General features: G+C 46.1%; 1 protein-coding gene across 2 annotated transcripts in view; it reads right to left on the minus strand.

Annotated features, from left to right (window-relative positions):
* LOC139929351 (breakpoint cluster region protein) overlaps positions 1–12,581 on the minus strand; it is a 29,948-nt gene that overhangs the window by 17,143 nt on the left and 224 nt on the right. For both annotated transcript variants that reach the window (XM_078285222.1, XM_078285223.1), the window contains exons 2-3: positions 11,086–12,452; positions 1,368–1,549 (exon numbers count right to left, since the gene is read on the minus strand). In XM_078285222.1, coding sequence (XP_078141348.1) covers positions 1,368–1,549; positions 11,086–12,442 — 1,539 coding nt within the window. In that variant the 5' untranslated portion in view covers positions 12,443–12,452. The remainder of the gene's footprint in view (positions 1–1,367; positions 1,550–11,085; positions 12,453–12,581) is intronic.

The raw sequence follows: 12,581 nt of genomic DNA on the forward strand, positions 1-12,581 counted from the left end.
TGTGTTGGTAGCCCAGGACTTGTTATTCCAAACAGGTCAAAGACATCAGTCATCCTGGTGATCTCATGTCAGTAAAAAGCTCACTGGAGCATTGAGCAAAGCAGCGTCAAGCCCTGCCATTATACTGGCTGGATGATAAAGGAGCTATATGCGGAGTCCTCTCACCCATGGTTTAGCCTTTGAAGATCACCAAGTGTACACATCAGAGGATAAGAAAACCACAGATATGACAGTGAACCAGATAGAGGGGGAGGGGAGCTGGATTTCTTTTTAACCTTTGTTTGCCCACAGAATGTTTGCTGAGCATGCATGGTCTTTCTCAGCAACGCCCTGCTTCATTACGAGCACTCCCATCTGGGAGCCGCCTGGTATAGTGTCTTTTACTGTCAGCCACTGGACACCTCAGCTGGAGCAGTTGGTTAAGAGCCTGGATCAAGGGCACTTTTTCCCTATATTTTTTTAAGAAGTTGACAGTGTTAATTATTCGCTTTCCCTGCCCAGATCTGCTCAGCTAGTACAGGGATTCAAACCAGCAAACTTCCAGTCACCAACCTGCCGCTTTAAAGTGCTGCATGTAGCCATTTAACATGAATAAATCATTAGCACATCAATTTTGAAACATTAGTATAATTACTGTAAACAAATGAGACCATCGCTGAGAATATACTCTACTGGCCTCTACACTGGACTTTACATTGTGCGCAACTGGATCGGATTTCACAGGAAATCTGTTGGATTGCTTTATGGCACAAATGGCAGATGGTGGAAAGAGTGAAAGGCCGATGGAAAAATCACTTCCAACAGGTTTATTCTCTTCAGTAAAGCCAAAGAGAAAACAAACGCACGTGGAGCCACCAGGGAGGCAAGTGGCAACATCCTGTTTGCAACAGTCTTTATTTTGAGAAACACTAGCACTAACAATACCAGATAGAGATAGTGAGACAGAGGCCAACAATCACCTCAACCATGGTCTTATTTGTTTACGGTAATTATATCAAGGTATCAGAACTCATTTGGCAAAGATATATTGATGTTGCAAAATGCTACACATAGCACCTTTAACCTTAAAACAACCACTGCTCTCAGATTTATAAGATGAGCAAGAGTGTTGGGGCTGACTGGTCACTCTTACACCAAAACCGAAAGCAGACAGAGGAGCAGTGCCAGGAAATAAAGCAGTAACTCTCCAGCATAGAAAGAGAAACCATAGCTAATAGAGGTGGAGGATGGTGTGTGGAGAGAGGGCAGTGAAGGACAATGCAGCAGCCAGAGAGCAGTAGCAGAGCATCCAGAGGAAGATGAAAGAGAGAGCAGCGAGACACAGTTAACGTGTCAGACGGCGGTGGGAGTTGACCCAGTAACATTACCGACAGAGTGGACTCCAGGGAGCCGGAGGACTGAGTGTCCCGGCTGCTCCGGCTCTTGGAGCGGAGGCGAGGCGAGGAGGAGGGGGAGCCGGTGAAGGCCAGGGGGTCGTGGTGGGGCCGGTGGTCTTCTGAAGGCTCCAGGTCGTAGCCGTAGGATGGAGGGGTCTCATGGTAGGGAGCCTCTGTGAGAAACAGGTAAACAAAGGACAATGGTCACACGGAGTCAGGGGAATGCAACATCTATTGTTGTGAACTTTAATGCTATAGAAGCGTTTTTCAAAGTATGGCTCGGGATCCAATGCTGGGGCAAAGAGAGATTAAAGTGGCTGCCCAAACTATTTAGGAAAAATGTATATGAGAGAGTTATTAAGATGCCATAGTCATAGAAGCTAACATACACTGTGTGAGACATGAAAATGGAAAAAAAGAAAATGTAAACAATTGTGAAACAGTGAAATATCACGTTCATGCTGGGAAATGCATGTCTGACAGCAACTAATATACCAGCATTCTGTTTCATTCTTTCCATCATTCAGTTAACAATAAACACAAAGCTGAAGACCATGCCTTAACACTGTGTGTCTTTGTATCAAATCCTCTTTAACCTTCATAAACTTGTAGCCCATCCAAATCTACCACAGAGCCTGTGCCAGCCACAGAGGGACTGTCCCATGCCAGTGGATCAGCCTGGGAAACTGCAGGGGCGACACACGTGCCGTGGTCTCCTTCAGCTGCCGGTATGATGCATTTTCAGGATTAAAGTGAAACTGAAAGGCGCTCCTGCAGCTTAGTGTACCAGATGTTTCAAAAGTAGGTTTACAATGTTTAATCATAATAACTCATTTAGTCATTTTAACAAAATAATTCAACATTCAATTGTGTTACCTGGGAACAGGAGAACAGTTGTACATCCAGTAAGTAAGTAAGTTACAGAAGGTATGAATAATGTATATAAAAATGTATACCTAATTTTGAAACAAGCTGTAGTATACATTTTGCCTGTCTTCTTCCCAAAGAGCTCTCAAAACTCATAAAGCAGTGGAATTCTTTGTGGATTTCCACATGAGACGTGGGGACACAAGAGGTGTTTGTGTTACATGTTTGCTTTATTATTCATCCGCAGGGCATCCAGAAAGTCTGGAATCATAGGGAAACCACCAGCTAAATAAGCATCACAAACTGCTTGTCAAAAGCCTACATTCAGAGACCAGAAACCCTGGCGCCTTAGACCATGCGGCCATCCTGACAACTAGTATGTGTGGGGAAAACAAGCACAACAAGAAAAAAAAATACACCGTTACTCATCCCTGTGATTCCAGTCTTTCGGACACCATGTAGATAGATGTGGACCAACAAGCTCTCCATCCTGTAATTACTGTCAGCCACCTCTGACTCACCATGGCTTCGGTTATCATCCATCTTTATTATCGTGATTATCATTGTTAAGTACGTGGGAGCCGGCAGCTGCAGCAATAAAATAAAGGCAAAGGTGTTTGCTGCGGAGCCTGGTATGTTAAGAAGAGGCTACGAAACTGGTTCACCTCTGCTTGAAAACAGGAAAGAGAGGATTCCGGAAACTGGGGAAGATAAAGCCGAGTTCCCCCCGGAGAGGCCTGGCTGACAGTCAGACTGACAGGACGGCATCCACAGAGACATGACAGAGGACTCAAACAAACACAGTGGGCCCAGCAGAGCGAGAGAGATATAGACAGAGAAATAAAAAGAGAGAGAGAGCTGTATTGACTGCGTGAGGAAGAGGCTACTGCAGGCCAACGCCAGCACAGGGGAAGTCCATGTGAAAGGCCACTCTGTGTTCCTGTGAGATTATACATCAGCCGTGGCACTGGATGAATAACACATCCTCTCTCCGACAGCAGCCTGGGACCCACAAACTATCTCCTTCCAGTAGAAAAAGAAACCGTCACAGCTTTGAAACACTATACACAAGAAAGAGCGAGGACAGGAGGGTCTAAAATGTATCCCGCCGTCTTAAATACGGGGACATCGGTGTCTCTTACAAGGACACTCTACTTTTTAAATACACTTGACCACGGCAGTGTGAAAAAAACATCACAATAGATCCTCAGTAAGCGGCGTCGCTCTACCGATCACAAGGACTGCTACTGAGGAAGTGTCCAGGCAGGTCTGTCCGGAAAATTCAGCAATTCATCAGCTTCGTAGCGGAAACAGGCTTTCTGCACAAGGTCATCCTTTCACAAACACCTCCCTCTCCCACTCCCAACGCACACAATTCATCTGCAAACATGACTATTATGTTCCAGCTACCTTTGAGATGCCAAGCCCCAACGATTTATTGTGCCGTATAAATTCAGACATACATGGAAAGAGAGCTTTTTACAACTTTCATAACCCCATCGTAACTCAAAATACAAGCCTGTTTTTCTTTTTACATTCTATTAATTCACTTCTTAAGAGCTATTTCTACTTGCTTTGATGTAATTATGACTCTTTTTCCACTATAGTTTCTTTGTTTTTGCCGCTGTGCTCTTATTTTCTTGTGTAACCTTGTTTCTGTCTTTTCTTTGACACTTTGTTTTTGAAAAGTGCCAAACAAATACAATTATAATCGATTTAAACTAATCTTTCACAGCCTCAAAATACATGTAAAATTCATGTTTAGCTGTCCTTGAATAACTCAGTCATTCAGTCAATTTGAGAGTGGAAATAATGCAGCAGAACAGCTGGCAGGCCATCAGTGCTGGGAGCTGCAGATCAGAGACCACAGATCAGCTTTAACAACAGAAGGTAACTCGGTGGACCTGGTGAAGAGATAATATTATTTCCTTGTTTCCACTCTGCAGTAATTGAATAACTGAACTTGGTTTAACACTAAACATCACACAGCTGGGCGGTGTTACAGCAATCCTGGCAGTCCTACGCACTCCCTGTCCCATACCCAACTAGCTACAGCTTAGAATGGTTTCAACTCTGCAATAGAGCTGTAATAAATACATTCTAATAACATTACATAAGGTCGCTTAGCCCAACAGCTGTGGTTGAGAGCTGTACAGTGCCGGGGATCAGAGGGAAGCTGATTTTGCTTTGGACCGTCTCTGAACTCTGTAATTCTGTGTTTTTCAAGAATTTCATTTGATTGCATTCCAATGAACTTTGGGTTTATGGATCTCAGATCACTACAATCATCAAAAAAAACAAGATTCAGTTGGAATCACTCTTTAATGCACAATTTAGAAGTTCTAAGAGGAAGGTCTTTGCTTTCCCACACTACCGCAAACATCATGCTGAACACGGAAACTAAAAATAGAATCCAAGGATATATAAGGACTTGACCAAAACAACTGGTTCCTAGTTCCCCAGGAGAATAATCTGTCATCGTGAAACCCTGGTCCTTCCTGCAGCATGCAAACAACAGCCATGTTCAGACTCAGAGCTATCACAGCAGTTTAACACAGGCACATGTAGGATGTTCTATTGATGACAAAGACACATGACAAAGACACATTCAAACCCGTAATCCTAATCCATAGAGATGAACACATGATAAACAGGCAGAGAGGGATTGACAGATGTGCAGCCAAGACAGTTTCACGGAATCAGAGATTCACTATCACAACAACATTCATATGGCCTTCTTTCCAGAGTTCATACAGGACAAGCAGGACACCAACATCCAAAAAGAGGGAATTTTTCCTCAGGACCTTTCTATGGATTCTGTCTTTGGGTTAAGACAGAAAGCTCGATTGTGTTTGTTTTCTAAACGACATTGCCGTCGCCACGTGACGCGTGCATCAAAGCGCTGTCTTTCGCCTTGCAGCATTAGCTAGAGGGCATTTAAATACGGGAAGGATGAGCTTGTTGTTGGTTCTGGAAATAACCAAAAGGAGGAAGTGGTCCAGACAGCGATCAGAGTGACAGCCTGTGGATCCAGCTCGACCCATCTGGACACACCAACGGCTTGATTAAATGTCCTAAACGCAGAACATCAATTCTATTCAACTTTAGATAGCAATGACCAAAAATACGCATCAAAGAGCAAACAAGTATTGATCCAGTACAGAAAAGGCTGGTATTGGGATTTTACCATCCATAATGTACCATTTCAGCACTGGGAAAAAAGTACAACGCCAACACTCTGACTAATCAGCATTAATAGCTCGGGGCGGTCAGACTACTGCTTGTAATGGCCTGACATAGAGAGAGAATCAAAGCCCAGTTATTGCTCGTCTCTGTGACCTTATCGAGCGTACACACAGACCATTCAACTGATGGGGAGAATTTAGATCACAAGGCCCCAAAAATAAGCACCAAATAGCAAATGTGTTGATCGATCCCGCGCGGAAAGAGCTGGAATTGGGAGTTTAGCATACATAATTTACCACTTCACCATTGAGAAAAGGCACAATGAAGGACGAGCCTTTCTGTCGCCTCTCTAATGGGTGTATAGATCTGGGGAGAAGTTGCACCTTTCAGAAAAAGCGGCAGAAGACGCCAATGTGCGATGCTGTTAAAAGGTTAGCACCACTTTATGGCTCCAGTAAATGGATTCTCCTCCCGACTGTGTGATCACTGGGGAGACGGCGGTCCCAGGGAGAGCGAGCAGAAGGGGGAACCGGCCGAGGGGTGACGGCTTTCAGATGCCGGACGTGGCGACCCTGGCCTGTAGCCCACATCGTTTTCCTCACTTTATAAGAGGCAAGTGGAAAAAAATGGAGATAGATTTATCTGCAATCTACTTCACAAAGACTCTGTGGTGACATTTAGGTCCGTCAGACTACAAAGAGTGTACTTGAATCCCGCCACTACTGAAGAGGGGCGTTCTGTCCGTCACACTGGACCATCTAGGGTTGATCTATCAGTGTGGCGGCACTCACTTCTTGTCAGCAGCATGTTTTTTTCCTCTCTGATTGAGATTGAGCCAATAGGTTAAAGAGTAACAGCCTTACACCTGTGGCATCTGTAATCGAGACCAAGACGAAGAAGCCAGCTGTGTGTTTTGGCAAACCGTCAAGCGTGTTAGCCAACCAAACATCATCACATCCTGGGCCATGTGAAGTGTCTGCTAGAGTGGGAGGCGCTTTAGACCACAGGGCCGGTAGAGGCAGCGAGGCCCACCAGCGCTCCGCTCTGATCTGTTGTGGGGAAGCCTAAAATTAGTGCTAGTCATTGAGCAGCGTAGGTCAGAACTGGGCCGCCCAGCCCAGCACACCTACTAATCAGTGTGTTTAAATAGCTCAGGGTGGTCAGAGTGCTGCTTGTAATGCCCTGCATAAGAGAGAGAATCAAAGCCCAATAATTGCTCCAGTCTGTGACCTTATTGAATATAAACATAGACAAATGAGCAGATGCACGCATGGGCTACACACAGATTAACTTTAGTGACGCATAAATGGAAGGGAAGAACAGCACATCTAATACAACACAGTACCCATTTAGGCTTATTTGGTCATTGCAAATGAATGATTCATATCTCAACACTTGTTGGAAAATGACTATAAATGATGTTTGAGTCTGCATTTTACAGATATTTTATCCTCTGCACAACATGGTGGAAACCCTTAGCCCTGTTTGAGAAAGGCTAGTCTCAGTAGTTGTATGATGAACACAAACATAATGGCTGACAGTATTACAAGCTTGCTGATGCATGTAATGGGCGGATGATGGTCACACTGCAGAAAGTATTTATAAGCAGTGACAAGGAAATCACAATGACCTCCAGGTAATATCAATTATTCATTCAGCATTAAATATTAGTGAAAGTTTCACCGGCCTCACCTGATGTGCTTTACTCTGATTGGCTGAGTCATTATCTGCCTAGCAACACAGGATCTACAACACAAGTTTGTACTAAACAGGTTAGTTAAAACTAATAGTGTGTTGGCACAGTACTGAACACATCAGACCATCGTTGATTTAGGAATCATTTGATTTGTGTGGTTGAATTACTTTTACTCCAGCTTCTTTAGTTAAATGATTAAATGACCACCACATTTAAGCTAATTTATTAATTTGTTTGCCCTTATTTGCTCCTAAGGCTTTTCATTAGCCCATTCAGTCACCTTGGCTAGGCTCACTGTGCAGAGAGAACATTCGTCTAAAACAAACTCTGCTGACCAGTGACACAACTAGCTCCATGGGTCAGGCTGTTGTTAAGAGAGGTGAACTCATACGGCACTTTATATTTCATTAGCCATTTCCCCCCACACCCCACAAGCAGCTGAGACATTCCATAAACACTTGGCCTGCCAGCCAGCAGCACAGAGAGCCCTTTGAGTGGGAGCAGGGAGGGGAGCTAAGACTACAGGAGCAGAGGGCTGAGGCGGAGCACGAGGGAGGATTACTGAGCCCAGGGAGGCCTGCAGGGGATGGCTGCTGGCTCACAAACATGTCAAAGATTCCCATTAAGGCCTATCTATGGGAACATGTAGGTTAGCATGTGTACAGAAGAGTTGTATTGACATCAAGTTCAGGTCTTGGGAGTCTTGCATTTATTGTAAACAAGTGCTGTTCAGGTTTCTGATAGGACCGAACAACAAGGCTATTCATCCCCTGTACTCTGAGAGCAGCTGGCGCTGCCTGGCCTGGCGTACTGATGGCCTGCCAGCTCCTGACCACTTTACCCAGTACACCACACAGAAGGACAGGTGTCTTATACACACACACACACACACACACACACACGCACACACACACACACACACACACACAGTCAAACTTTGTTGACTTAGAGAACTGCCAGCACTTCCTCTCGTAGGCCTAGGCCTACATTTATTCTAGGAAAGGGAGAGGCTGAATTCTTTAGCTTCCTTAACCACTAAACCTCAGATGTTGATATCCAGGTACAATGATAGGCCTGTCTGGGCTTCCTTAAGGGACCTAAAATATTCATGAGTCTGCAATTAACCAGAAGTGTGGACCAGCACCTTTCTGACTCCTGCTGAGGCAGCAAGTAGTGCCAACCCCTGGACTGAAGCCAGACATTCAGACAGACTTCATCACCTTTCAGACTGATACTTTCTATTAGTGTCAAAGCCATCCCAGACAGACCCGTCTACCTACAGGAACTGTGCCGGGCAACCCATAGGCTGGCCGACAAGCAAGCTCAGCTAAAACGCACCCAGAAAGACAAGGTTCCTTTTTTTGCACAGGGATTATGATTAAACTAATGGCAGATTTATCATTTCCCTTTCGGACGACCTACTCTCCCATGCCCTCATCCGCTCACTGTAATACATTAACCATGAGACAGTCTACACATCCAGACTCTCCTTCAGCCACAGCAAAAGGCTGGCCACAGGCATGTCAGTGTCATGATGATAATTAATTATGGCAAAATAGACCCATCAGAGAGCTGGCCTCCTTAAAGGCCCACAGCTAATCAGCAGCTCTATTCACAGCCCGGCTTGACAATTGGCCTAGATAACCAGAAACCAGGAGACAACACTCATTCTCCTATTCATAGAAAAAAAGACCCTTGAGATGTGTCAATTTTTAGACTGGCCATTTCAGTAAGATTACAGGGAGGGATGTAGGGGGCTGGTGGCAATACGAGCACAGGTTTGTTTGTGCAAGTCAGTAGCTGTATCTAATGCCAAGTCTGTCCACTTTCCTCGGCACAGGCAGCTCCTGCCACCATGCCAGGCATTAAAACTCTTGCAGACAACACTGGGGACCACGTCAATTCTCTGCCGTCTGCTTCACCATTTAGATATTCCATGACATGGTGTGTAACATAAACACACACACCAAATATAGGAGTCCATGTACGTAAAGCCTAATTTAGGCATAAACACAGACATGTGAAATCTACTGTATATGAAGCTCAGCCTCATAGTTACAGCATGCTTAACTGGAGTACAGAGCTCCTTTACAACAGCAAGATTAAGTTAGCTTTACTAGGCCGATTTAATAGATTTTAGTGAATGCTGCAGTGTTTTATGATAAACACAACAAAAAAAAAAAGAAACTTTCCAAGCACTCCCTAGAAGTCACTGACCACAACAGAGAGCAGTTTATTGCAAGGCTTGCCTCAAAACCACTCCTTGCCCAAGTCCTGATCCAGCAATGTGCACAGTAATGTTATTATGGCATCACAAAATAAATCCAGATTTCTGGTGGTGGTTCACGTGAAGCAGCAGTGCCATTACCTCAGCAACATGTCCCCTTTGGACAAAAACGACACTTAGGGCTCAGTGGCGTCATGAATTTCAACAGTAGATGTCAAACTGCACAAAGTAAATTAATATCATTTAAGAGAATAAAAAGGTTTTGCCTCTAGTGGTGTTTCCATGACAAATTACTCTAGTAATGTGCACCTTTGATCATTAGAGAAACAGGAACTACCTGTGCATCTGCTCTTGGTTATTTTTCTCCACTTTGGAAAGAACAGGAAGCTTTGTGCATGAAAACAATGGAGCAAAAAAAAACAACAACACATGACAGTGTGTTAGCAATATTGTGCGACAAATGGCATAGTGAAACGGGGCAGACCCAGATCGAATGGATTTGCACGTTTCAGTCATCCGAGCAGCGTGCTAGCTTACTCTTCATGCTGATTATATCATGGACTATCTGCTTGTTCATCGCATGCTTTGTGTCAAGAGCTTTGGACTCGATCACATTATATAACAACAGCCTATTCTGATCATCTGCTTAATCTGCTCCACAGTGGATAACACTTTTTTTTTTTGGTAGAAGCGGACAATTTTCGGCTCCAATCCTAATCAGAGTCTGTATCCCAATCCTGTCAGTTGAAAATTTGCCATGAAATGCAGAGACTCCACTCTCCTGCTTTGTAAAACAGTAATAATACATGTCCTTGTGTATCATTCACTTTGATGAACGCTTTCGCAGAGGAACCCCCGCTCCCTCCTCTCTTTATGTCCTTGGCAGTACCAAGTTGCCAAGACCACTCTCCTTATCCCACTTAACATTGTTATATTGTTAACATGTCAATACACATTCTTGATGAGTGATTCTCCTATTGTGTTCACACATAACAACAGGAAACACTGATGGCAGAAATTTTGATTGGAAGCCGTGTGACACACTTTGAGCCCCTCGATCCTCTTTTTTAGTGAGTTGTCAGGGCTTTTTCCAACCCGCCTCCCGTAACAAAAGAGCCTCCCTAAATTTATCACGCTACACAAACCCCTTTAAGTTAATTACACCGCGCCAAGGACAACAACACTGATGTGTGCTGACACGAAAACACTCTGGGTGGACAGGGCCGAGCGACTGGGAGGCCTGGGGGCACCCGCTGTCTCAATCGGAGCATCTCGATAAGAGCACTACAGCACTCAATGGGCAGGGGGGGGGGGAGAGAGAGAGAGAGAGGGCAGGCATGCTTACAAAGGGTAAAGAAAACAACTCATACACTCCTCAAAGTAGTACAAACCCACTGGGTTACTGTAAAGGTTCAGTGCATTTTAAGTGCATAATAATCCTCCAGAATCCTCCAGAAAACATTTTAGGGCGATTTATAATATCAGGTCAAACTATGAGGAATTCATTAAAGAGATTGCAGGTGCATTTAACACATCACTGCCTTAGTCTGGATCAAGGTCAGCCCGGGCAAGCACAGACATCTTTCAGACAGTGATTAGAGTGGGCCTTTAATGTGCTATTTACTACTTCAGCTTTCATATCTCTACTCATCAAAATACTTTGCTGTCTTTAATCCTGCGAATGAAAAGGAGGGGGGAACATCTGGCTCATGCAGTGCGCCATATACACCTACCCAGATCTCCTTGGACACTGTTGTCGTGGGAGGTCCTGCTAGATGTGGTGGAGTCCCCGTCACTGGGCCAGATCTGGCCTGTTTTACGGACTCCGATGATGGCCGCCTCAGAAACCACCACCTGCTGCTTCAGACGTTTCTGAGACAGGGGCGTGGGGGGGCTGCTGCTGTCAAAGGACTGCTGGGAATGCTGGGAGGGCGAGCGGCTTTTCTCCCTGTACATCTGATAGGTGGTGGGACTGGGGGACACGTGGCTGGACTGGCCCGAGGAGAAGTCCTCCTCGCTGGATGTCAGGTTCTCGTTGGAGCTGCAGTCCGGCGTGTAGCCGCCTCCCACGTCGTCGAAGCTGCCGGGTGAGTAGGAGCGCCTCGGCCAGGTGAGGTGCGCGTCCTCCTCCACGCTGTGGTCCCTGATGTGGATGACTCTGGTGTCGCCGTCCGCCATCATTCCCCCAACGTACACACTGGTGTAGGGCTGACAGTCCGCTGGCTGCCGCTCAGACTTCCCCCCGGTGGAACGGATCACACTGTCTTTGAGGAAGTGCGGGCTGACCTCCATGTCGTCGTACGACCCGTTGTATCCGCAGCTCCCCTCGGTGGACCGTCCTCTCTGGACAGGCTTGCCGATGTCCCCCGTGACGGCCGACAGGTTCCCCGGGAGGGAGTGCAGGGACCTCTTGCGCTCCATCTGCATGGCCTGGCAGCCCAGGGTGCTGATCTTGTCCGAGACTTCCCTGTCATTGACTTTGACCAGCCCTCTCTCGTGATGGTACTCCATGTTGACGTAGAAGGGCCTCTCCGGACCACCCATCACTGACAGCCCTCTCCCGTCCCCGGCTGAGTGAGAGTTGGCTCTCTTGATGCGCTCAAAGTTGGATCTCAGAGCCGCCACTGAGCCCATGCCCACTGGGAAGTCAGGAAGCTCTGCCTCTTGTCGGAGGGGTGACACCCCACCCTTCTGTCTGGCTGGGGACACACCGTCCACCTCTCCCTCCGGATGCTGTTTACACCTTGCCGTCTCGCCAGCCGCTCGCTGCAGCTCCTCCACTGACGCCTCTTCCGCGTGGGACCTGTGGCTGTCTGGGCCGCTGGACTGGTCCCCTACGTTCATGTGGGGCGTCCTCTTGAAGCCCCACCGCTGTCCGTCGTAAGACTTCCTCTCCTTGGCGAGTAGAGTCTGCAGGTAGATCATCCGAAAGCGCTCCTTGTTCACCTCCTTCTCCAAGTGCCTGATAGACGCCTTGCATTTGTCCAGTTCCTGCTCGATGTCGCCCAGTGAGTTCAGCTCCATGGAAGGGGGATCCGCTTCAGGGAACTGGGCTCTCCATGCCTCCACAAACCCCACTGGTTCCACCATTGTTGTTACTCTAACAGAAAACACTCAATTAACTAACAATAGAAACATATCAATATCTAAAGCATGACTTGAACATAGCTGTCTACAACTCAAAGCTGCCATTATTGTTCCCATACACTATAACAATTAAAGGGAAAGT

This window comes from Centroberyx gerrardi, chromosome 8 (assembly GCF_048128805.1).
Source record: "Centroberyx gerrardi isolate f3 chromosome 8, fCenGer3.hap1.cur.20231027, whole genome shotgun sequence".
Classification (NCBI taxonomy): Eukaryota; Metazoa; Chordata; class Actinopteri; order Beryciformes; family Berycidae; genus Centroberyx; species Centroberyx gerrardi.